The following is a 27,028-nucleotide window of genomic DNA, read 5'->3' on the forward strand; positions in this document are numbered from 1 at the left end:
AACGTTAGCTTCACGAGTTGGTTCTCTAACTATCTGCTCGAAGTAATTCTCGGACAAGGCAGTCAGGATAATGTCACAAGAGTCTCTGTCCCTGGCTCCAGTTCTGATTGTGTGACTATCCCATTCTATACCTGGTAGATTGAAGTCTCCCCCTATTACAATAGTATGATCTCGAAACTTCTTCACGACGTTCTGCAGGTTCTCTCTGAGTTGACCGAAGTCATGGAATGCCTCCTAATATCGTGTGCCGGCTGCTGTGACCGAACGGCCCCCAGGCGCTTCAGTCCGGAACCGCACTGCTGCTACGGTCGCAGGTTTGAATCCTGGCTCGGGCATGGATGTGTGTGATGTCCTTAGGTTAGTTAGGTTTAAGTAGTTTTAAGTCTAAGGGACTGATGACCCCAGATGTTGAGTCCCATAGTCCTTAGAGCCATTTGAAACCTACTATCGTGTAGGTCTTCCTTTCGCCCGGCGTAGTGCAACAACTAGACGTGGCATGAACTCAACAAGTCTTTGGAAGTCCCCTGCAGAAATACCGAGCCATGCTGCCTCTATAGCCGTCCATAATTGCGAAAGTGTTGCGGTACAGGATGTTAGGCACGAACTGATCTCTCGATTATGTCCAGTAAGTCTTCAATGAGCTTCATGTCGGGCGATCTGGGTGGCCAAATCATTCACTTGTACTGTCCAGAATGTGCTTCAAACAAATCGCGAGCAATTGCGGCCTGGTAACGGGGCGCATTGTCATCACAGAAATGAAGTCCATGAATCGCTGCAAATGGTCTCCAAGCTGCCGAACATAACTATTTCCAGTCAATGATCGATTGAGTTGGACAGGACCCAGTCCATTCCATGTAACACAATCGACACGATTATGGAGCCACCACCAATTTGAACAGTACCTTGTTGCAACTTGGGTACATGACTTCAGGATGCCTGCGCCACGCTCGAACCCTACCGTCAGCTCTTACCAACTGAAATCGGGACCCGTATGACAGGTCACGGTTTTCCAGTCGTCAAGGGTCCAACCGATATGGTCACGAGAACCGGAGAGAAGCTGCAGGCGATGTAGTCTTTCGCCGCACTGTCCTAACGGATAAGTCCGTCGTACGTCCCACACTAATTTCTGCAGTTCTTTCACCCAGTGTTGCTAGTCTGTTAGCACTGAGAACTCTACGCAAACGACGCCGCTCCCGGTCGTTAAGCGAAGGCTACCGTCCACTGTGCTGTCCGTGGTAAGAGGTAATGCCTGAAACCTGATATCCTCGGCACACTCTTGACAATGTGGATTCGGAATATTGAATTCCCTAAAGATTTCCGAAATGAAATGCCACTAGCGTCTCGCTCGAACTACTTTAACGCGTTCGAAGTCTATTAATTCCTGATGTGCGGTCACAGTCGCGTAGGAAACCTTTTCAAACGAATCACTTGAGTACAAATGACGGCTCCGCCAATGCAGTGCCCTTTTACACACAGTGTACGGTATATTAACGGCTTCTGTATATGTGTATATCTCCATCCCATGACTTTTGTCACCTCAGTGTTTTTGCTAAAATTACCACCAATCGCATGGAAAAAAAAACAACGGATATTAATAGGCACAGCAACAAGATTTAGATGTATAGGACAACGAATTATTTCCTAAGCACGAGTCAAGTAACAGAACGTAGAAATGAATATCAGTTACTACTTCGTCTGAAAATCATGGAGCCTGAAAAAGCTTTAGCTTCTGTTTTGGCAAAATTTGTAATAACAACCGCAGACTGTTGGCGACAATTATAGAGTGTATCTTGTACATTACGGAGAAGATGCCGATGTCAATACTACCGCTTCCATTAGAATTCATCAGGATAATAAGATACACAGAACTGTGAAGAACCAGAGTATGAGAACCTCCATCACCAAAATTATTCCCAGTAATCACGACGGAAGTTTTCAGAGTCTTAAATTTCGAAAATGAAATAAGAACACGAGTTAACAGAACATATGCAAACCTAACATTTTACTGTTTGCCACTAGCGTAGATAACATACAAATAGCCAGAAGAGAAATTTTGAAAATAGGCCTGTAAGTAACCATCAAAGAGAAAATAGTTAAGTAAATTATAAATTAAATGATCAGGTTTTTTACGTAGTAAAGATGAAGATAACGGCTGTGAGGACAAGAAAAGAAATAAATTTTGCTTCAAATGGTTCAAATGGCTCGGAGCACTATGGAACTCAACTGCTGAGGTCATAAGTCCCCTAGAACTTAGAACTACTTAAACCTAGAAAACCTAAGGACATCACACACATCCATGACCGAGGCAGGATTCGAACCTACGCCTAGACTGTAGCGCCTAGAACCGCTCGGCCACACCGGCCGGCAATAAATTTTGGAGTAAAAGAAAGGCATGACGTACATTTGGTCAGCTAAACATTATTTTCAAAATTAAACTTAGTATTTGTGTGAAATAGTGTTCCTAGTTTTGACATGGCCTTTTAATGCGAAAACCATTTTCAAAAAAAGGAAATTGGTCAGACCATGGAGAAATGCATGATGGGAATTACTGGGAAACGCAGGAAAACTAACATACTGACCAGGAAATTCACTTGAGTAGAAGATATAAGTATAATGGAAATGAAATTAAAGAGGGCCGAATGTTTAGCGAGACGAATGGATGAAAAATTTGTCAATGAAGTTATTTGCTGGAATCCAACAAGTAAGAAGTGACCAAGACTAGTGGAAAGTGTGTTAATGAGATTAGAAAATATATATACAAGGAAATGCAAAATGGCTAAGCAGGGATGGCTAGAGTACAAATGTAAGGATGTAGAGGCTTGTCTCACTAGGGGTAAGATAGATACTGCCTACAGGAAAATTAAAGAGACCTTTGGAGAAAGGAGAACCACTTGTATGAATATCAAGAGCTCAGATGGAAACCCAGTTCTAAGCAAAGAAAGGAAGGCAGAAAGGTGGAAGGAGTATATAGAGGGTTTATACAAGGGCGATGTACTTGAGGACAATATTATGGAAATGGAAGAGGATGTAGATGAAGATGAAATGGGAGATAAGATACTGCGTGAAGAGTTTGACAGAGCACTGAAAGACCTGAGTCGAAACAAGGCCCCGGGAGTAGACAACATTCCATTAGAACTACTGACAGCCTTGGGAGAGCCAGTCATGACAAAACTCTACCATCTGGTGAGCAAGATGTATGAGACAGGCGAAATACCCACAGACTTCAGGAAGAATATAGTAATTCCAATCCCAAAGAAAGCAGGTGTTGACAGATGTGAAAATTACCGAACTATCAGTTTAATAAGTCACAGCTGCAAAATACTAACGCGAATTCTTTACAGACAAATGGAAAAACTGGTAGAAGCGGACCTCGGGGAGGATCAGTTTGGATTCCGTAGAAATGTTGGAACACGTGAGGCAAAACTAACCTTACGACTTATCTTAGAAGAAAGATTAAGAAAAGGCAAACCTACGTTTCTAGCATTTGTAGACTTAGAGAAACCTTTTGACAACGTTAACTGGAATACTCTCTTTCAAATTCTGAAGGTGGCAGGGGTAAAATACAGGGAGCGAAAGGCTATTTACAATTTGTACAGAAACCAGATGGCAGTTATAAAAGTTGAGGGGCATGAAAGGGAAGCAATGGTTGGGAAAGGAGTGAGACAGGGTTGTAGCCTCTCCCCGATGTTATTCAATCTGTATATTGAGCAAGCAGCAAAGGAAACAAAAGAAAAATTCGGAGTAGGTATTAAAATTCATGGAGAAGAAGTAAAAACTTTGAGGTTTGCCGATGACATTGTAATTCTGTCAGAGACAGCAAAGGACTTGGAAGAGCAGTTGAACGGAATGGACAGTGTCTTGAAAGGAGGATATAAGATGAACATCAACAAAAGCAAAACGAGGATAATGGAATGTAGTCAAATTAAATCGGGTGATGCTGAGGGAATTAGATTAGGAAATGAGACACTTAAAGTAGTAAAGGAGTTTTGCTATTTAGGGAGTAAAATAACTGATGATGGTCGAAGTAGAGAGGATATAAAATGTAGACTGGCAATGGCAAGGAAATCGTTTCTGAAGAAGAGAAATTTGTTAACATCGAGTATAGATTTAAGTGTCAGGAAGTCGTTTCTGAAAGTATTTGTATGGAGTGTAGCCATGTATGGATGTGAAACATGGACGATAACCAGTTTGGACAAGAAGAGAATAGAAGCTTTCGAAATGTGGTGCTACAGAAGAATGCTGAAGATAAGGTGGGTAGATCACGTAACTAATGAGGAGGTATTGAATAGGATTGGGGAGAAGAGAAGTTTGTGGCACAACTTGACTAGAAGAAGGGATCGGTTGGTAGGACATGTTTTGAGGCATCAATGGATCACAAATTTAGCATTGGAGGGCAGCGTGGAGGGTAAAAATCGTAGAGGGAGACCAAGAAATCAATACACTAAGCAGATTCAGAAGGATGTAGGTTGCAGTAGGTACTGGGAGATGAAGAAGCTTGCACAGGATAGAGTAGCATGGAGAGCTGCATCAAACCAGTCTCAGGACTGAAGACCACAACAACAACAACAACAACAACAATATACAAGGCCAGCGTGGATGTATATCGCTGTAAAACGTAGTGAAAGGGTAAATCTAAAAGAGATTTTTATTCAGTAGTGCTTGTGAAATGACCCATAGATGGGGGGGGGGGGGGGGGGAATTATATATAGTGAATAAACAGTAGTGTGTGCTGCTGCTGCAGGAACAACAGCGGCGGAGGAACGACGGGTGGTTGTTTAACGATGGTGCTGGTTTTGACCTAATAGACCATCTCCGTTGTCACAATTAGACGAAGCATCAAGCTGTGATTTGTTAATATAAATCCGACCCAGAAACTAAAAAGCTGCTTCTCCACGACCGATATTAAAGCCGTTTTGTTGTGGAGCCTGAAACTGATATTGTAAATAATCGATATATTGAATATACTTCACACGAGAGGAATGCAGACATTTCAACAACAAAAACTTCAGGTTTGTGCAAGTACAGAAGAGAAAAAAGAGAAAAGAATATAGCTTTTATTGTGCTGTTGTGAAGCAACGTCTAGTGACTACGAAAGTAAAACCGGATAGATTTGAAAGTGATGTGCCCAATGATCTCGTAAAATATTGTGCATTTAGATACGCTAAAAGTATTGGCTTGCTTAAGCAATGAACTGAGTAATATTTTGCTTGTTCGAAGTTTTAACTTGCTTGATTCACCAACGAAAAACTAAAAGTTGCAACGCATAAAGGCTGGCCACATTGAGGCGTTGCGTCAGTTCATGTTACGCGTTCATGGCTGTTATTCTTCTTTTTTTGTTGAAAATGGGGCGGTAACAGGAATTTATTTTAGTCCGCGTTACGAATTTTGTAACTTCATTCAAACCAGCTCTTTCATACACTACTGGCCATTAAAATTGCAACACCAAGAAGAAATGCAGATGATAAACGGGTATTCAACGGAAAAATATATTATACTAGAACTGACATGTGATTACATTTTCACACAATTTGGGTGCATAGATCCTGAGAAATCAGTACCCAGAACAACCACGTCTGGCCGTAATAACGTCCTTGATACGCCTGGGCATTGAGTCAAACAGAGCTTGGATGGCGTGTACAAGTACAGCTGCCCATGCAGCTTCAACACGATACCACAGTTCATCAAGAGTAGTGACTGGTGTATTGTGACGAGCCAGTTGCTCGGCCACCATTGACCAGACGTTTTCAATTGGTGAGAGATCTGGAGAATGTGCTGGCCAGGGCAGCAGTCGAACATTTTCTCTATCCAGAAAGGCCCGTACAAGACCTGCAACATGCGGTCGTGCATTATCCTGCTGAAATGTAGGGTTCTGCAGGGATCGAATGAAGGGTAGAGCCACGGGTCGTAACACATCTGAAATGTAACGCCCACTGTTCAAAGTGACGTCAATGGGAACAAGAGGTGACCGAGACGTGTAACCAATGGCACCCCATACCATCACGCCGGGTGATACACCAGTATGGCGATGACGAATACACGTTTCCAATGTGCGTTCACCGCGATGTCGCCAAACACGGATGCGACCATCATGATGCTGTAAACAGAACGTGGATTCATCCGAAAAAATGACGTTTTGTCATTCGTGCACCCAGGTTCGTCGTTGAGCACACCATCGCAGGCGCTCCTGTCTGCGATGCAGCGTCAAGGGTAACCGCAGCCATAGTCTCCGAGTTGATATTCCGTGCTGCTGCAAACGTCGTCCAACTGTTCGTGCAGACGATGGATGTCTTGCAAACGACCCCATTTGTTGACTCAGGGATCGAGACGTGGCTGCACGATCCGTTACAGCCGTGCGGATAAGATGCCTGTCATCTCGGCTGCTAGTGATACGAAGCCGTTGGGACCCAGCACGGCGTTCCGTATTACCCTCCTGAAGCCACCGATTCCATTTCTGCTAACAGTCATCGGATCCCAACCAACGGGAGCAGCAATGTCGCGATACGATAAACCGCAAATCGCGATAGTCTACAATCCGACCTTTATCAAAGTCGGGAACGTGATGGTACGCATTTCTGTTCCTTACACGAGGCATCACAACAACGTTTCACCAGGCAACACCGTTCAACTGCTGTTTGTGTATGAGAAATCGATTGGAAACTTTCCTCATGTCAGCACGTTGTAGGTGTCGCCACCAGCGCCAACCTTGTGTGAATGCTCTGAAAAGCTTATCATTTGCATATCACAGCATCTTCTTCCTGTCGGTTAAATTTCGCGTCTGTAGCAAGTCATCTTCGTGTTGTAGCAATTTTAATGGCCAGTAGTGTATACAGGTCGTCCGAGCTAGAGGTATACACAAAAAACTCCTTATAACGAAATAACTCGATATTTAATATTGTTGGACAAATATGCAAGCTACAGATACACTCGCCCAGATGTGATCCTCCCCAAAGCACTGCCTCGAAGTGATAGGGCACACCTATTTCGAGATGTTGGCGAACTACGCAGTTCCAGACAAGCCTCACCACGACATTTTCTAGTAGGCTGGAGCCCCACCCCATCATCATGGGGATGTTACCACATTTCTCCACGAGACGTTTCCTGAGCACTGGATCGGAAGGTTCGGGGAGGGGGGAGGGGTATGGAAGGGGGTTGCCATTGCCTGGTCTCTCAATCTGAATCCTCTGAACATTGTTTACAGAACAAGGGGTCGAGATCTGAAAGATACGAGGTAACGGATCCATAACCACAGTAGAGGCCATAACACCTGCCATGCTGAACTTGTGGCGAGAAGTCGATATCTGTCGAGCTACAATTGGTGCCCACACGGAACTGTACCAACATGCGTATGTTTCAGTTTCTGTGTACAATTTTGGACAAATAAAGTTGTAAACCTTATAGATACTGAAATATAAGCAAATGTTTCTGAATACCTTTAACCAGGACGCATTGTATAGATACGAGGGCAGTTCAATAAGTAATGCAACACATTTTTTTCTCAGCCCATTTTTGGTTGAAAAAACCGGAAATTTCTTGTGGAATATTTTCAAACATTCCCGCTTCGTCTCGTATAGTTTCATTGACTTCCGACAGGTGGCAGCGCTGTACGGAGCTCTTAAAATGGCGTCTGTAACGGATGTGCGTTGCAAACAACGGGCAGTGATCGAGTTTCTTTTGGCGGAAAACCAGGGCATCTCAGATATTCATAGGCGCTTGCAGAATGTCTATGGTGATCTGGCAGTGGACAAAAGCACGGTGAGTCGTTGGGCAAAGTGTGTGTCATCATCGCCGCAAGGTCAAGCAAGACTGTCTGATCTCCCGCGTGCGGGCCGGCCGTGCACAGCTGTGACTCCTGCAATGGCGGAGCGTGCGAACACACTCGTTCGAGATGATCGACGGATCACCATCAAACAACTCAGTGCTCAACTTGACATCTCTGTTGGTAGTGCTGTCACAATTGTTCACCAGTTGGGATATTCAAAGGTTTGTTCCCGCTTGGTCCCTCGTTGCCTAACCGAACACCATAAAGAGCAAAGGAGAACCATCTGTGCGGAATTGCTTGCTCGTCATGTGGCTGAGGGTGACAATTTCTTGTCAAAGATTGTTACAGGCGATGAAACATGGGTTCATCACTTCGAACCTGAAACAAAACGGCAATCAATGGAGTGGCGCCACACCCACTCCCCTACCATGAAAAAGTTTAAAGCCATACCCTCAGCCGGTAAAGTCATGGTTAGTCTTCTGGGACGCTGAAGGGGTTATTCTGTTCGATGTCCTTCCCCATGGTCAAACGATCAACTCTGAAGTGTATTGCGCTACTCTTCAGAAATTGAAGAAACGACTTCAGTGTGTTCGTAGGCACAAAAATCTGAACGAACTTCTCCTTCTTCATGACAACGCAAGACCTCACACAAGTCTTCGCACCCGAGAGGAGCTCACACAACTTCAGTGGACTGTTCTTCCTCATGCACCCTACAGCCCCGATCTCGCACCGTCGGATTTCCATATGTTTGGCCCAATGAAGGACGCAATCCGTGGGAGGCACTACGCGGATGATGAAGAAGTTATTGATGCAGTACGACGTTGGCTCCGACATCGACCAGTGGAATGGTACCGTGCAGGCATACAGGCCCTCATTTCAAGGTGGCGTAAGGCCGTAGCATTGAATGGAGATTACGTTGAAAAATAGTGTTGTGTAGCTAAAAGATTGGGGTATTTCAATGCTGAATAAAACAACCCCTGTTTCAGAAAAAAAATGTGTTGCATTACTTATTGAACTGCCCTCGTATTAGCTTTTACTCCGTGTAAGATAATGTTTGCAACTGTTGTTTATTTTTGGCTATAATAGTATGATATTCGATTTCGTTCTTGTTCTTATATTCTGAAACTTATGATTGCTAAAAGCAACTAAATTGAAATTCATTTACGTTAATTGTATCTAAAGCAAAAATATTATGAAGAAGTGGCAAAATACAGGTTCTGTTATTCTGCGTGATGTACAAGGAATCAAAAATTGTCGTAAAGCACAATCGTACATGTTATAGACGAAATTCAAGAATTATCAAAGTATAGCATTATACCACCAAACGATGGAAATCGCCGATACGTGTGGTGAGGACTTGTTTCGTTTCTTTGTTACCTCCGCGTGCATGTGTACTAATATTTGCACACAGATCAAGAGACACTTAGGCAGCAAGATAGTTGTTTAGACGTACTGAAATAGTAATTTTTGTAATCATGGCACGGCCTTTTTTCCTACGATAGTATTGGGTCTCTCCTCTCTTTAGTGTTCAACCCTGAGGTTGGTTTGCAATAGTAGTCTCTTCCGCGTATGTACCGCAATCCACATCATTCACATCTGCTGCATGTATGACATCCTTGGTCGTCCCCGGCGAATATTTCCCTCAATAGCTTCTTCTGCTATAGTTGCAATGATGTTATTGTGTCTCAAGTTGTCTTACGAGTTTCTGTCTTGTTGTTTGGGGGTGCCTCCACAGAAATATGGTTTCTTGTACTCCTCTCAGTGTCATTCATTCATAATTGTGTCTTTCCAGCTGAACATCATCTCCAGGACTTCTAGTCGCCTTCTCTCTTGCTTTCCTACTATTCAAGTTTCACACCAGTACAGGGCCACACTCCACAGAAATGCTTTCGTGACTCTTTTCCTTATTCCCAGACTGATGTTCTTGTTGGTGAGTAGGTTCTTTCTCAAATTAAGTGCAATTTCTTCCGGCTTTTACCATCTCTCGTGATCCTGTTTCCCAAATAGGTAAATTCCTCTATCACTTCTAGCTCCCATCCTTCCAATTCTTATGTTTAAAGGTTCATATTATTCTTCAGTACTGCGTATCATTACTTTAGTATTTCATACCACACTGACTGCAGAAAATCCTTCCCAATGTGCTGAGGACCTGCTCCAGATCATCTTTCGTATCCGTGATCACAGCAATATCATCTGCGTAACGTAGCATGTCTTTCTTCTGCCCATTAATTCTGGTCCCCACCCCAATATTTTCACGAACATGGTCATTACCTTCCTGGATGTAAGCATTGAATATACTAGGAGAAAGGGCACACCCTTGTCTCACGCTTTTTCCAATTTTTTCTTCTTGTTCAAAATAAAAATTCCTGATCGCAACAACTTCGTTCTTATAGAAGCTATGTATCACCCACATGTCTTATGTATTTTAGACCTGCTTTCTTCAACACTCTGGGTATCTCTTGCCAGATAACATCACCGGGCTCCGATCGATATGAAATACTTATCATCCGATTTTTCGAAAACTCGTCGTCGTCGTGGTCTTCAGTGCTGAGACTGGTTTGATGCAGCTCTCCATGCTACTCTATCCTGTGCAAGCTCCTTCATCTCCCAGTACCTACTGCAGCCTACATCCTTCTGAATCTGCTTAGTGTATTCATCTCTTGGTCTCCTTCTACGATTTTTACCCTCCACGATGCCCTCCAATACTAAATTGGTGATCCCTCGATGCCTCAGAACATGTCCTACCAATCGATCCCTTCTTCTAGTCAAGTTGTGCCACAAGCGCCTCTTCTCCCCAATTCTATTCAATACCACCTCATTAGTTATGTGATCTACCCATCTAATCTTCAGTATTCTTCTGTAGCACCACATTTCCAAAGCTTCTATTCTCTTCTTGTCTAAACTATTTATCGTCCACGTTTCACTTCCATACATGGCTACACTCCATACAAATACTTTCAGAAATGACTTCCTGACATTTAAATCTATGCTCGATGTTAACAAATTTTTCTCCTTCAGAAACGCTTTCCTTGCCATTGCCAGTCTACATTTTATATCCTCTCTAATTCGACCATCATCAGTTATTTTGCTCCCCAAATAGCAAAACTCCTTTACTACTGTAAGTGTCTCATTCCCTAATCTAATTCCCTCAGCATTACATTCCATTATCCTCGTTTTGCTTTTGTTGATATACATCTTATATCCTCCTTTCAAGACATTGTCCATTCCATTCAACTGCTCTTCCAAGTCCTTTGCTGTCTCTGACAGAATTACAATGTCTCCATGGATTTTAATTCCTACTCCAAACTTTTCTTTTGTTTCCTTTACTGCTTGCTCAATATACAGATTGAATAACATCGGGGATAGGCTACAACCCTGTCTCACTCCCTTCCCAACCACTGCTTCCCTTTCGTGCCCCTCGACTATTATAACTGCCGTCTGGTTTCTGAACGAATTGCAAAAAGCCTTTCGCTCCCTGTATTATACCCCTGCCACCTTCAGAATTTGAAAGAGACTATTCCAATCAATATTGTGAAAAGCTTTCTCTAAGTCTGCAAATGCTAGAAACGTAGGTTTGTCTTTCCTTAATATTTCTTCTAAGACAAGTCGTAGGGTCAGTATTGCCTCCCGTGTTCCAACATTTCTACGGAATCCGAACTGATCTTCGCCGAGGTTGGTTTCTATCAGTTTTTCCATTCGTCTGTAAAGAATTCGCGTTAGTATTTTGCAGCTGGGACTTATTAAACTGATAGTTCGGTAATTTTCACATCTAACTATTAGGTGAAAATATTTGATTTTTGCGCATCTCACAGTCCGATATCTTCACTCGATAAAGAACTGACTTGTTTCGTTATCCGTCATAATAATTGAGCTGCATCAAATCAAGTACAACATTGCACGGGATTTTGAAGAGTTTGGACAGATCAAACACATGTCGTCAGCTTTCCGTATGGTTGCTTTTAGCTCATATATTGCAGAGAATTAAATGTCGATAATATATCAAAATTTTATTTGTTTGTTTTGTGTGAATTCGTATGGGGCCAAACTGCTGAGGTCATCGGTCCCTAGACTTACACACTACTTAAACTAACTTATGCTAAGAGCAACATACACACCCATGCCCGAGGGAGGACTCGAACCTCCGGCGGGAGGGGGCGCCTGGTCTGTGACTTAGTGTTCCAGACCACGCGGCCACTCCGTGCGGCGAAATTTTATTTAAAATTGAGAGCAGAAGGATATCTCATTTCGTTCTCGAGTTATTGGGTTTTATATCCGAAGGACGGTCGCCCGCGGCGCGCCATTTCACGTCCGAGCGATAGCGAGTCATGTTGTCATAACAATCATATCTCAAACGATTCAAGACATCGAAACTAATTTTCTGCAAATTATAGCACGCTATGAGGCACATACGTGGTATGATAGACAATCGAAACTTTTGTATTCATCGCGATATGCAAGTAACTTCTTCGCAGGAGCGAGAGATCGGCAGCTCAGGGCGCTCTGCGTGCGTGTACACTAGCATAAAAACTGGTGAACGGCGAAGCAGGACGTGTGAACACACCCACACCAGCGAAAGGGTTAAATCTACCGGACTGCAAGTTTTTCCCGTATTTGCAACGTCAGTTTCAGATTACACAGAGAAAAGGGCTTCGATACAAATCTAAAACCGGTCGTGGAGTGATAGAAAAAACTTTTTAGCAACTGGAGCGGATATTCGTTAATTCAGTAACCATTTGCTGCGCAGCAGCGCTCTCCATACAAGGATCGAGTAAGAATTAAAATTTGCAACAGTTTCACGCGTCAGTGCACAAGTGGACGTATTCTGTATGTAAGGTGTCAGGCAAATTCAACACCTTCCATGAAAACCCCGACATGATAGCAAATCCGGCAGTATGTCACATAGCTCCGAATAAATCCTGACATTAAATTAACCAAAATAATATGATCAACGAGTGAGCAAATGGAATATCACAGACTAATACAAGAACGCTTAAATGCATGTAATACCTTCCCACCGTGAAACAGACGCAGTTCAGAGGGGAGAAACGAGAACAGAAGCCGAGAGCAGAACCGTGTTAAGCTAGAAGGCCCTACGATAAGGGACGGTCACCCACATCGCCGGCCGACAGCCAAGACCACCCCCCAGCCCATGTTAAAAGATCGAGCCCTCCCGAAGAACAGTATAGATCTTGCGATAACACTAAAAGGGCCACACCAGGTGCAAGTTTTAGCGTGAGACTATACGCGTCTCTGTTACGTAGCAAACATTAAAAACATTGCCCCACCACGAAAAGTATAACGTTTCTCATTGGATGGACAGAATTTTTGTAGGCGGAGCTTAAGGTTAACATTGAGACCCTGATTGGTCAGTTGAAAACACAGCCAGATACCTTTTTCTTAAACCAGCTTCGGTAAATTGTAGTAAGGAGAAGTTCGAGAGAGAGTTGCTTCCGAGACGGCGAGGTGTGTGGAGCTGCGCCGCCCGCCGCCCCCTGACGCTTCCTAACCAACGACAAGGTAGTGAACGCACGCGATGCCGCATAAGGCTTCACTCAGAACTGCAGAAGTCTCATCTATTACACCCGCTTTTTGCATAATACTAATGTCGATCATCAATTAAAGCTCACGGTATTCACATTTGCTACTAGAAGTTAAAATCTGAAACGCGATGATTTTTCTGTTCTATAATTATTGAGAAGCCACATCAACCACTGTAATTTACGACAAGTTAAATAAGTAATTAAAGATAATTGAGAGTATCTGTAGACCATTTCTGATAGTTTTCTCTCTTATGAAACTTAATTTAAACCTAGATTATAGATGTGATATGGCATAGGTCATCCTTCGATCCATAGTAGAACTTGGTAACCCATTCAGGGAATATTCGTTTACATTTTTGTTGAACACAGTTTGTTTTTATCATCCTGTATTAAAATATTTCCTTTTATCAATAGTGCAATTTATAAACAATGTTTAGTGAGTAGAATAAAAATTCCAATGGTAAACTTAACTGCTTTTTCGACGTTATTTTACCAGCTAGCTACAAATAGGAAAGCCTTGAACCCCTTCCACTAAATTTAGTTAGTATTGAGATTCTTTTACAGGGAGTGCAGTGGAGCTGACGCTGAAATCATTAAGTATTTGATTATATCAGCGCTAGTCTCACTGAACTCTTTTGAACTCTGTCATGTGTGGTCTGGCGTCTCCTTACCAGCAACAGGTCCCAGGTTCAAACTAGTCAATTCCCTAAAAAACACGCTCAGAGCGTCGTTGCGCGAAAGTGGTAGGGAGACACGACTTAGAACAGACAGACACCCCGCAGAATGTTAGATGCAGTCTAGGCTACTGACCAGGTCGGAGACGTCGAGGTTGTCGGCGACCCAGTCGCGGCCCTGGCGGAACTCGTCGTGCAGGCCCATGATGTAGAGCGTGTCCAGCCCGTCGACGATGGTGGCGCCCATGGAGGCGGCGCCGAACACGCTGTTGCTGTGGCTGCGCTTGCTCACCGGCCGCAGCTCGTTCTTGCCCCAGGCGTAGCGCACGTAGTTGTCCCAGGCGTGCCGCATCATCTGCAACACACGGCCCGCGGCGTCAACCACCTGTGCCTACTGTCACCGGCTGCGAGCAGCGGCCGCTTGCGCAGTCGGGTACCTCCTTGATCTTGAGGCGGCGCGCCAGCGCGACGGAGTCGTTGCGGTCCTGCGCGGGCAGCTCGTAGCGCACGGGGGCGGGCGTGGGGGCGGCGGGGGCGGGCCGGCCCGGCGGCGAGCGCACCACCAGCAGCGTGCTGAGCGCGCCCGCCAGCAGCAGCAGCGCCAGCACCAGCGACGACAGCGGCCGCTGCATCGCCTGCGCCTGCACGTGCACGTGCGCCACCCACACGTCATTCCTACCACCCCCGACATCGGGACTTAACGTTCCGTCGACGAACAGATCGCAAGGTACGGAGCGCAAGCTAGGATTGGCAACGGAAACATGTGTCGAGCCGAGTTACTGCAAGTCCCGAGGGCTTGGCAGAAAGACCCATTACCGTTGATTGTATTAGGCTGGTGCACAAGGTCGTAGACCTTTTGTTTAGCATGTTGGTATTCCGGTTGCTATGACTTTACGATTGTCATATTTTATTTGTAGCTCACTGCTGCTGTTCGAGTTTACATATTGTCATGTGAACATAATGAATTGAGCCGTGGACGCTAGAAAATGGGAGTGTCGAGTGGAAAAATCGGAACACTTCCTAAGTATTCTTAGGCAGCCAGAAAGATATACGCCGGTCATGGGGATATTGCAGTTGGACAGAGAACGGCAAGAAAATAGTTTTCTCGTTTTAAGGAGGATCGTTCTCAAAGCGACACTCCACGTTCGTGAAGACATTCGGGGTTTGATGAAGATCGTTTAAATGCTTTAAGCCACAGACATCCTCGTTAGTGTACTCGAGAAATGGCAAATGTGATGAACTGTGATTATTCCACGATCGTGCGACACTTACAGATAATTGGTAAAGTTCAAAAATCGGCTATATGGGTTTCGCATGTTCAATGCCAAATTCACAAAAATCAGCCGGTGGTCATACGTGCTTGCTCGTCATCAATTGGCTCGTTAACAGTACCTACCATTCCTATCCTGCATAACTACTTGTGATGAGGAATGGTGTCTCTACGCTAACGTAAGGAAAAGGAAGTAATAGTTGAGTCTAAACAAAGCACAACTTCCTGTACAAAGACCTGCGCGCATCCACAAAGGGTAATATTATGCATCTGGTGGAATAGCAAAAAATGGCTCTGAGCACTATGCGACTTAACTTCTGAGGTCATCAGTCGCCTAGAACTTAGAACTAATTAAATCTAACTAACCTAAGGACATCACACACATCCATGCCCGAGGCAGGATTCGAACCTGCGATCGTAGCGGTCACGCGGTTCCAGACTGAAGCGCCTTTAACCGCACGGCCACACCGGCCGGCGTGGAATAGCAACGGCGTGGTGTACTACGAAGGAGTAACCATCACAGCTGACATGTATTGCAACAACGGGAACGTCTTGCAGATGCAATCCAAGAAGGACGGCCAAGATGACTGCGAGAAGTAATGTTACTCCACGATGACGCCCGTCCGCATTCTGCTAGACTGACAAAAAATCACTATACAGGAGTTCGGTTGGGAAGTCATTCCGCACCCACCTCATTCCCCTGATCTTCCGCCCTCAGATTTTCTTTTTCGCTCTCTGTCGAACAACCTTCAAGGAACTTCCTTTGCGGATGAAAAAATGGTCCGAATATGGCTCGACGAATTCTTCGCCTCAAAACCACGTGATTTCTACAGTCAGGGAATCGAAAATTTACCCTAGCATTGACAGACTTGTAAATAGTGAAGGGGAATGTATTATTGATGACTAAAGTTTCTTTATGCGTATCTGGTGTGTTTATTAAACTTATGGAAAAGCTCTAATAACTCACGCACCAATCTAATACGATTATCTCTGGAAGCAGTGACACCCATCGAAGCGATTTAAAATGGAACGTCCACATAAGACCAATCGCAGGTAAGGCATATTCCAAACTGAGATTAACGGGAGAATCCTCAGGAAATTTAGTCCAAGCATAGAGGAGGTAAATTACAAAACCCTACTTCGACCAATACTTTAATATTGCTCATCACTATGGAACCGGTACCAAAAACGATTTATATAGACGAAACAGAAGATCCAAAGAGAAGCAGCCTGTTTCGTTACTGATTCATTTAGTAAACGAAGAAATGTCACAGAGATGCTCATCCAACTTCAGTGATAGACGTTCTGCATCACGGTGGCGTTTACTGCTAAAATTGCAAGACATTACGTTCCTGGAAGAATCACCCCACACACTACTCCCTCCTGCGTTTGTCACGCGAAAAACAACGAACGTGAAGTCGGACAGATCCTTCCCGCGAACACTTTGGGACTGGAACGGAGAAGTGTGGAGGGATGACAGCGGCACACAAAGTACCCTCCGCCATACACAGTAAGGTGGCTTGCGGTGTACAGCTGTAGATTTAGTACTTTGGCTTCGCGTACCAGCCTGCAGCTCGTGAATTTGCTCCCCTAATACGCACTACGCGAGTTTTAGTGGAGGTACACAGGACCTTCTGGGTGTTCTGGTCGGAGACTAATAGGCTTGATTCAGGGCTGGAGATACTCCAAAGTATTTCCCTGCGTTAATTGGATCGGAAATAGGCTCGCGAAAAGTCGGTGCAGGAATCAGTACTTGCAAGCGGAGTGCTACTAGCGGGTAAAGTCAGTGACCAAATGACAATGTCCGCAGTCTATTCCTGAGCCTCTCTGACTAAAAGATTTGAACGTGCATGAAAAGCGAGCCAATTCTGGGTCCTCTTAAGTGCGAGGTATGACCATAAGACCTCTTCGATGTAAGAGGCAAATCGTAAGCTGTCAGGGGGGGGAGGTGGTGTTTCGATGCAGTTTTCGGTTTCGAAGATATGAATCCATAGTAGTGGACACAGTAACTCTACCAGTATAGAGACTTACAAGAATTTGCAATTGAAACTTTCTGGTAGATTAAAACCGTGTGCCGGATCGGAACTCGATAGCGATACCTTTGTCTTTCGCGGAAAAATTCTCTAGCGACTGAGCTATCCAGGCACGATTCGCGATCTGTCTTCATCGCTTTACTTCCGCCGACACTTCCCTCCCGCTGCCCGGAGTTAACAGTTTTGCATACGTTGTGCCACTAGCACTCCTGGCAGACGCGGAGATTTTCACTCTGCAGCGGAGTGTGCGTCCCAGAGTGAAAATTCATTCGGCGTTTGCACGGGACTGGAATCCTGGTAAGTGCTTCCAGATTTTGTAGGCGAGTGCAGTGGCTCACCTCTTTGGCAGCTTTTGTTTTTCGTCTCGGAGTTAAATTTTGGATGTTATCGGACATCTCTTTTTAAAGAAATCTCGTTTTCCTTGTGAAATCCTTGCTATTATCTTTTTCTTGCATTTCCCTTCTGTATCTGCCCTATTCCCTAGGCAGGAATATTCATCCGCCTCGTCAATTCTTTAGTTCTAGTGTAGCATTTAGTCATTTAGTGTGACCACCTGCTGCGCACACCAGTATCTTTAGTTTTCACTTTACAGCCATTAGTTAGAAAACGCTCCCTTTCATTAAGACCGACTCAATTTACGTTTCCTTACGGCGACTCCTGGTACGCCGTTAGCGAATCATATCTTGTTGATTTTCTGTCCATGACAAACAACTGGCACACCGGGCTCTTCTATGCGCAAATTAAACATCAGACGTGAAAATGAACAAGCCTGTCTTTCACTTGTCCTGATCCTAGCCTTTTTGTGCCATTCCGTTATCGGTGCCTATTTCAGTGACGAGAATGACTTACCCTTCTATCCCTCGTATTAATTACACACTGCTTAAGAATATAAAATCATTTCTTTCGCGAAGTCGTGACTGTAAAGCTCCCATGGCTGAACAAAGATTGAGAAAGCTGATGATTCAGCGAACCGCGTTGGCCGGGAGCAGAAATCACCAGAGAGTGCAACAAAGAATGCGTTCGTCAGGTCCGTGAAGGGGAAGCTGGCCGTTTCTCTCGAGTCAGCTCAACGATAATGGTAAGGACGCGACTGCTAGAGGAGGAAGAGAGAAAGTGGAGGTGGAGGTGGAGGGAGAGAGGAAGTGGAGGTGGAGGGAGGGAGGGAGGGAGGGAGGGAGGGGGAGGAGGAATGCGTCTCGGCATCCGGAGCTGCCACAAAAATTCGTGAGGTTTGGAAGCGAGCACGGCAAGACAAGGCCGCTGCGGAGACTGCAAGAAGGTGGCACCTCCAGCCAGGGTCAATACCTCAGCCAGCGGGGCAGCGGCGCGCGCCTTGTCGGAACCCGAAGGCCCACGCTAGATTTACTGCATATTCCGCAAACCACATTACAGTACCCCTGCAATTCCCCTCCTTTCCTGTTCCAGTTGACAAAGATCCGCAAGAACAACAATTAGCCCCGTGTGATCTCTCTCTAATTTCACTCTCTGCTCTTTTCGCGAGATGTACGTACGAGGTAACAATGTACTGATGACTGTTCTGGGAACGTACGCTCTCAGAAAACTTAAAGGAAATCACACGGCCATGGACACCGCCTCTCTTCTAGCGCCTGCCCCTGGCATTGGAAGAGCATCTACCTCACGCTTTCGCTTTTAGTAACTGAACATGTGACGAAACGTGGCGCTCTTCTGTAGATCTTCCTCTTTTCCTCCTTCACTCGCATCTGGTACGTGTCCATCAATGATGACTAATATTGAAGTATCGATTGAACCAAAACTACCTCCACATTTCTTGTGGTGTCTTCCAATGAATCTCACAAGGGAATGGTCCAATCCGACATGCCGAAACCTACTTTGAAATCTTTCACACAGGAAGAATACACCGAAAGAAATGCAGTGTAAAAATTTTACGCGCTAAGGATCACTTTTTTTTCTTTTTAAATGTTAAAGCTCCTCATTTTTGCCGCAAGAAGAGCCGCTTATATTAGGCTGGTGCATCTGTTCGTAGCGATTTTGTTTTGCATGTCAGTATTCCGGTTGCTATGGGTTTATTTATCGACTGTCTTTTTTATTTGTAGTTCACTGTTGCTATTTAAGTTTACATAGTATCATTTTGTCGTTTGGAGATAGTGAGTGGAACTGTGGACGCTAGAAAATGGAGCGGCAAGTGGAGATATCTGAACATTTCTGACATATCCTTCTGTCTGAGTTCAACAGAGGGGAGATATCAGCGGAGGCAACCAGAAAGATTTACGCCGCTTGTGGGGATAATGCCACTGGAGAGAGCACGGCAAGGAGGATCGTTTTGTCATTAGTGACCCTCCACGTTCGGGAAGACCTTCGGGGTTTGATGGAGATCGTTTAAACGCATTAATCCACAACGGTCCACGTCAGTTTACTCGAAAACTCGCAAATGTGATGAACTATCATTCCACCATCGTGCGAAATTGGCGTGAAATGGGGAAGGTTCGAAAATTGGACGTGTGGGTACCGCATGCTCCACGCCAAAATCACAAATATCGGCAGGTGGGCATATGCGCATCTCTGCTTGCTCATTATTAATTGGCTCGTGAAGAACACCAACGGTTCCTAATAAATAAATAAAAAACACACTGTGTACTTGGAAAGTCATTCCGCATCCACCTTATTCACCTGATCTTGCGCCCTCAGACGATCACCTTTTGCACTCTCTATCGAACAACTTTAAAGGAAATTCCTTTCCGAATGAAAATGAGGTCCTAAAATGGCTCGATGAGTTCTTCGCTTCAAAACCACGTGATTTCTACTGTCGCGGAATCGAGAAGTTACGCCAAGGTTGGCAGGTTGTTGTACACAGTGGAGCAGAATGTATCATTGACGAGTACAGTCTCTGATGTGGATTTGTCGTGTTTATTAAACTTATGCAAAAACGTTACGAACTTCGGCACTAATCCTATACCAGCGATTTGTGTGGCTCTTCCCGCCTCGCGCGCGAAGCGGCGAATAAGCAGCTGTGACAACAGAACGTAGCGCTGTTTAGCGCCAAGTCCAAAGCGCACACACGCCGATTTTAAGCACTTAAACCATACCAAAAGAGCCTCGAGTCATTAATTTTTTAGATAAAAACAATCTGACTGCTTTTTTTTTTACGTCCGTGAATGCGCTGAATTTCTAAGAAGTTATATATTACTGTAATAATGCCAACTCATCTTAGATGACTTTTGGAAACAGAGATGTGAATAAAAAATGTGTGTTGAGATGCTGCCTTGGCACTGCCTTGTATTGCACACAACACACAAACATTCAATCAGATGTGGTTCAAATGGCTCTGAGCACTATGGGACTTAACATCTGTGGTCATCAGTCCCCTAGAACTACTTAAACCTAGCTACCTAAGGACATCACACACATCCATGCCCGAGGCAGGATTCGAACCTGCGACCGTAGCAGTCGCGCGGTTCCGGACTGAAGCGCCTAGAACCGCTCGGCCACCACGGCCGGCAGTCAGAAGAGGATATGTTTTATCATCAAGATCCGATAACCTGAATAATGTATGCAGGAGATAATTCCAGATGACGAGTTCGACGCAACAGATGCTACACAGAAGCAAGCAAGATGATGTTCATGGAAGTGATGACTTTCGAAATACAACAACGACGTCACCATTATAACTAAACAGCCGCCACACTACAAGATCATGGAGCCATTATCTAGCTGCAGTTGGTGGTTAATGCAAGTCGGACTTAACATGGTCTAACCGAAGCTTTAAGTGTGATTTTTGTGCAACTTTTGACCTATTGACTTTGAACTGTTCTCCTCTTTCGTCTTTGTGAAGATTATCGGTAGGAGTTGTTAGTAGTCTGCTAGAGACAATGTTTGAAATGTTAACTGTGCAAATTTTCAAGTTCAGTGATCGGACCTCAGGCTACTTCTGAATGCACTCTGAAAACTACCGGACATCAATCATTGGCTTCACAGCGGTCACAAGCTTAATCCTGTCTCGGCTGCCGACCCTTATTAAAACTATTTTCGAAGTGTATCAGAGTGTAGTAAGTTGTTCCAGGTCAACCTATCTGCAGAGCTGTACGTCTCGGGTGCCCCACATAGTGGATTGTAGCCACGACCACACGTGAGACTCCGCAAGACGCTACGGAAGTTCCGAGAAGACGACATAAGGGAAGCTTAGAAGTACAGCTTAGTGGTGTATCTATAGAATTCAGAGGAGGAAAGATTACGGTGTAAAGTTTCATGGATGACATCATTAGAGACGGAACAAAAGCTCGACGTGGGGAATGCCCCTACTTTTCAAAGGAACCGTCTCCGCCTGTGCCTGAAGTAAAGGACGGAAACCACACTGAAGACCTAAACGTGGATGTCGGAAGGGGATGTGAACTGCTGTCCTGACTGCTAGTTCAGGGCGCCACGTCGTTCGGGACATCGTAACAAGACGCTGTTGCGTAGTTCCTTAGCATTCCGTGAGTACTGCGTCCTACCGTCGGTCCCCTTTGCTATGAGGAGCATCGAGAAGCTGCTTTAGCAATAAAACAAAACCTGCCTAATCGCTTCCCTCTTAGACGACCGGAGGCGCCAGCACGCGCCTCTGAGACGGAGGCCAGCCAGCTTGACCTTACTTCCTGCCACCGCCCACTGGCCGGGCTGGCCTACTTAACAGCAACGCACTGCCGCCTGCCTAATCTCACGAGATGACACTGCACTTGCAACGGGTCGACGAACCATTCCCATCTACACAGATCCTCACCGTGTGCTAGTCTCGGATCTATCTTCACCGAAAAGAATTCTCTCTCTACAAACACATCACCAACTTTTACGAAGTGACCTACCACCAGCTGTTCCGAACAAAATAATCAAAACTCCAATCACCAGTTATTGGAGTACAATTGCGTATCTGCCTTCTGTAGGTGATAGTCGTGCACCAGACAAAAAGCAGCGTTATTGTAAATGGACGCCCTTTAATGGTCGGATACTTAAGCGAGCTACAGAATTTGCATATGATCTAGAGTTCACCACAGTAAATCGGTTGAGAATCAGCCAACGCAAGCCTGCCTGGTCACTGATTCGAGGCAGTGACGTACTATTTTCACAAGTATTCGACGGAAATATCAAATAGTGACGTATGGTCCTCCTTGCCGGTGTAGTGGGCATGAGCACTGAAGCAGGGGAGTACATAGTAGTATTATATTATTATTATTATTATTATTCAGAGCAAGCTTCAGAGATGTCTGAAACGGGAAGTTAACATAAGGAAGTTAACATAAGGAAACAAACTTTAAACCATAGTATAAAATGTCTGAAGAACACAGGCAGTGGTGAGTGGTCAGTCATTTCGTTGGGGAGATTGTGGTGCCCTGGCAGAAGAGAGGGACAGCTGTAGCTGCCAGTACGAGTGGCCGTCGTCAAAAGTATAATATGAACATGGAAGACGCCTATACCATCGCTGGAGGACGTCCAAGATGACTAAGCGAGTGGGGAGTTGGAGGCGAGGCCGGCATAACTTCCTAAGATACAATTACAGTAGTATGTCGGCGGACTGCATTAGTTCAATTAACATCGGTTCAGTTTGTAAATCGACCACACGGTAACATCAAACACGCTTCGACTCAGAACGTTGTGACTGCAGTCAACATTAACTTTGTGCTTCCGTGTGAGTTACTTTGTCCCTAAGAGAAAACTACTCCTATGTTCTGGATAATAGTGAAAACAATGAATTATTTTTGTTTTCATTTAAAGTAATTATCTCAACAATCAGACATTCGAAACCTGCTTCCACAGTTAAGGGCTTAAAAATATTAACCGGAATCATGCTGGCATCTGACAATTCGTGTTTGAAATTAAGATTTATTATGCACCACTACATTGCACTTACGTACACTGATCAGCCAGAACACAGTGACTACCTATCTAATAGCCGGTATGTCCACCTATGACACAAATAACAGCGGCGACGCATCGTGAGTTGGAAGCAATGAGGCCTTGTAGATCGCTGGAGAGAATTGGCACATCTGCACACACAAGTCACCTAAATCCCCTAAATGCCGGGGAAAGAGACGGGGTGGTGGTGGGGGGGGGGGGGGGGTGAGCTCTGACGCCAAGTTCAATCGCGTCCCACAAGTATACGATTGGGTTCAGATCTGGCGAGCTGGGGGGGAAAGGTCACCACGTCAGTTGAAACTCGCCACTCTGTTCCTCCAACCATTCCCTCACACCCCTGGCCTTGTGACATGGCACATTATCTTGCTCAAAAAAAGCCACTGTCGTCAGGAAACGAAAGCGTCTTGAAGGGGTGACCGTGGTCTGCAATCAGTGTACGAAACTCCTTGTCTGTCACGGTGCCTTGCACGGGCTCCACTGGACCCATGGATGTCCACGTGAATGTTCGCCACAGCATAATGGAGCCTTCGCCAGCTTGTCTCCGTCCAGTACAGGTTGCAAGGAGCTGTTGCCCTGGAAGACGATGAACTCGCGCCCTCCCATTGGCTTGATGAAGAAGGTATCTTGATTCATCAGACCATGCAACGCTCTGCCACTGGGCCAACGTCCAGTGCTGCTGGTCACGTGCTTATTTATGTCGTAATGTCGTGGCGTTAACAGTGGCACATGCATGGATCGTTGGCTGCGGAGGCCCATCGTTAGGAGTGTTTGGTGCACTGTTTGTTCACACACACTCTGCCCTGCATTAAAATCTGATGTTAGTTCCGCCACAGTTCGCCGCCCGTCCTATTGTACCTGTCTGCCCAGCCTATGACGTCCGACATCTGTAATAAGGGGTGGCCGCCCACCTCCCGACATCTGGTCGTGGTTTCACCTTGATTTCCCCACGTGTTGAAGACGCCACAGCATTCCTCAAACACCCGACAAGTCAAGCAGTTTCAGAAATGCTGGTGCCGAGCCTCTGGACCATCACAATTTGCCCTCGGTCAAACTCAGTCAGACCGCGCGCCTTCCCCATTCTACACTTGGAGGGCACGCTCACTGATCCTACATGCACCGTGCATGAGTCTGACTAGCGGTCATTCCTCGCCACGTGACGCTGCTATGGCCTGGACGGGTTTATACACATAGTAGGTTGGCGGCCATAATGTTCTAGCTGATCAATATATTTGGCGTTGTTCATTCTTATTCCCATTTTATGATTTCAATGGTGTATTATGGTATGTGAATAAAGTGAGTTTGGGCTGACAAGAATGCACGATTAAACGCCTTTCGGTCTCGTGCCCTAACTGCTACGTTTCTTTCGCCGAGATGATGCTGCTGCTTCTTCTTCTTGTGCGAATCGGCGTTGTGGACTAATGTTGCAAATACCACATGCGCTTACTGAATACTGTTTATATCCTACGACCAGACCTAGTAATAGTTAACTAAAAAAAACCACACACAGTTAGCTTATAAGAGGGAAATAGAATCCAAAATGGGTCGCTTCGCTGCAGTAAACCAAGGGGTGGCAACAGCTCGTAATATTTCCGATTATGGCAGTGTAACGTGGCATTAACACGGTTACTCCTTTGTTACGCAAACCGTAGGTAGCATCAGATTCTGGCCAAAGTTCCGCAATAAAATTGGATAGCAGTTGAAATTACTTAAAAGATCTATTTCGCTACAAAGAGAACAAACTAATGGATCAGAGAACAGGCTGTAGTTGAAAAAGTCGTTACGAATGTTATGAAAATCAAATAAACCAACGAATCGTCTTACCGATTTCCAGGAAGTAAAACAGTACCGAAGCGTCGATATAATAAGTGGAAAGCTGACATCAGATGAAAACATTTTTAAAAGTCAAATGTCTTGTGAAATGAATTGTTTAAAATTAAGAAATAAAACAGATAACGAAAACATTTGACGCACCTTTGTACCTGGAAATCATGCACACCAAATGAGGCACGTCAAATATTTCTCTATTTTATTTCCTGCTTTTAGAGAAATAATTTCACACAACATTTGACAGTTTATTTTAAATTTTTTTATTCATTTTTTTCAGAAATCATGAAATATAACATACTTAAATATAAATCGGTATTCAACTATTATTAAACGTAGGCCTATATACATCACGAGAAAGCAGCGAAGTTTCTCTTCATGCACTTATTTGATATTTATTTTATTTTTTCAACTGAAAGAAATAATTCCACAGTTTCAACACCAATGTAACTCCCCATGCCCAAAATCGGTAGGCCCTGAACACAGGAACTTTTCGACACTTCATTTACACGGTTAGCAGCAACTGTTCGTAAAATATTTCAATTTTCCCTGAAATCACTAACTCAGTTCTCCTTAATTACCTTGACTTCCACGCAACTAAATCTTTCATGCAGTATTAGACATCACGCTGCTCTAGTTGTTATCCCATTTGTCGATTCTCCACTCTTTTCTAGCGTATAAACATTCAGACAAAAATCCGTGGTGCATTTTCTAGGATGTCTTGCTTTCACTCTGCTAACGCATTTGACAAGAAACAATCAGGCAAGACATAGACTAGTTCAAAAATGGTTCAAATGGCTCTGGGCACTAAACGACTGAACTTCTAAGGTCATCAGTCGCCTAGAACTTAGAACTAATTAAACCTAACTAACCTAAGGACATCACACACATTCATGCCCGAGGCAGGATTCGAACCTGCGACCGTTTTTCGGTTCCAGACTGCTCGGTTCCAGACTGCTGCGCCTAGAACCGCACGGCCACTCCGGCCGGCCATAGACTAGTACAGAAGAAGGCATGGCATGGCATGGCCTAACTGGGGCTTTATCCAGCAGTGGGAGCCTGATAGGTGGTCATGGTGATGATTTCGGGTTGGAGCGCCTCTGCATTAGCGGTTCCCGCTAACAAGGGGACCATCAGACACATTGATCACGGGCTTTGGTGAGTCCCATTTACGTTGTAGCGGGGCTGTCCTGAATACCAGACTAGCGGCTTTTCATGCGACAGCGACAAGTTTGCGAGAAAACCGATGTTGAAGTTTTATGCGTACCTCGTATACCGGTAGCGTTAATGCCGTTTCGATCAAGCTAGCGTAGCGCAGTGGCTACAGCTCAACGCCACCAAGTTGGCGGTACGGTTCCATATTTTTCCCGTGTACTTTTTTCAGTTTCACGGTACATAATATCATTAAATAGGAAATACCGTGCAAAATTCCTCAAAATAGTCAGTTTCGCCGTAGTGAATTCATTAATCAATTAACCATTACAGTAAACTATCTTCAAATGTGTATTCCGTTTGTAAACAATACTGTCGTTTGCTGTGCCGGAAGATATTTGTCGCAGATGAAAAATCGCGAAAACTGCTACCTTGCAGGCTCGAGCATTATGCAGAAGCAAAGCCTGGAAACGCAATTACATTAAATTCAAAACTATTGTTCTTCGAGCAAGTTCCATGTGAACCGCGCGTACTTAATCATCCTTGTGAAAACACTTGCACTAAATTGATGAGAATTACGGAATGTATTTCCTCGAGGAGGTTTCTCTATCAGCCATTAGCAAGTCGGGAGTATTTTGAATTTTATTCATAAATTTTAACCTGGACATGAAAACTAAACATGCTGCCTGGTGCCTTTGCTGTAAAGGACTGAGTAATCTTGTTCAAATAGCTTTCAGTCCTTGTCCCATAAGGTATCTATTGTGCGCCGATTCCTGCTGGTAGCCGGTTTGATTGGTATTAATATTACATAATGGAGGTCAAAATTAGGAATGAGTACTTTTAACTGTATCTAGAATCCGTCCGCATCTGCTAACGCTTCGTCCATTTACGTCTACATTCATACTCCGCAA

General features: G+C 44.7%; 1 protein-coding gene across 1 annotated transcript in view; it reads right to left on the bottom strand.

The window, feature by feature from the left end:
• LOC126417204 (mannosyl-oligosaccharide alpha-1,2-mannosidase IA-like) overlaps positions 1-14,620 on the bottom strand; it is a 66,015-nt gene extending 51,395 nt beyond the window's left edge. Inside the window, exons 1-2 of the mRNA XM_050085102.1 lie at positions 14,411-14,620; positions 14,110-14,328 (exon numbers count right to left, since the gene is read on the bottom strand). Of these exons, the coding sequence (XP_049941059.1) occupies positions 14,110-14,328; positions 14,411-14,605 (414 nt within the window). The 5' untranslated portion in view covers positions 14,606-14,620. The remainder of the gene's footprint in view (positions 1-14,109; positions 14,329-14,410) is intronic.
• Positions 14,621-27,028: the final 12,408 nt, after the last annotated feature.

Source organism: Schistocerca serialis, chromosome 1, assembly GCF_023864345.2.
Source record: "Schistocerca serialis cubense isolate TAMUIC-IGC-003099 chromosome 1, iqSchSeri2.2, whole genome shotgun sequence".
NCBI classification, from domain to species: domain Eukaryota; kingdom Metazoa; phylum Arthropoda; class Insecta; order Orthoptera; family Acrididae; genus Schistocerca; species Schistocerca serialis.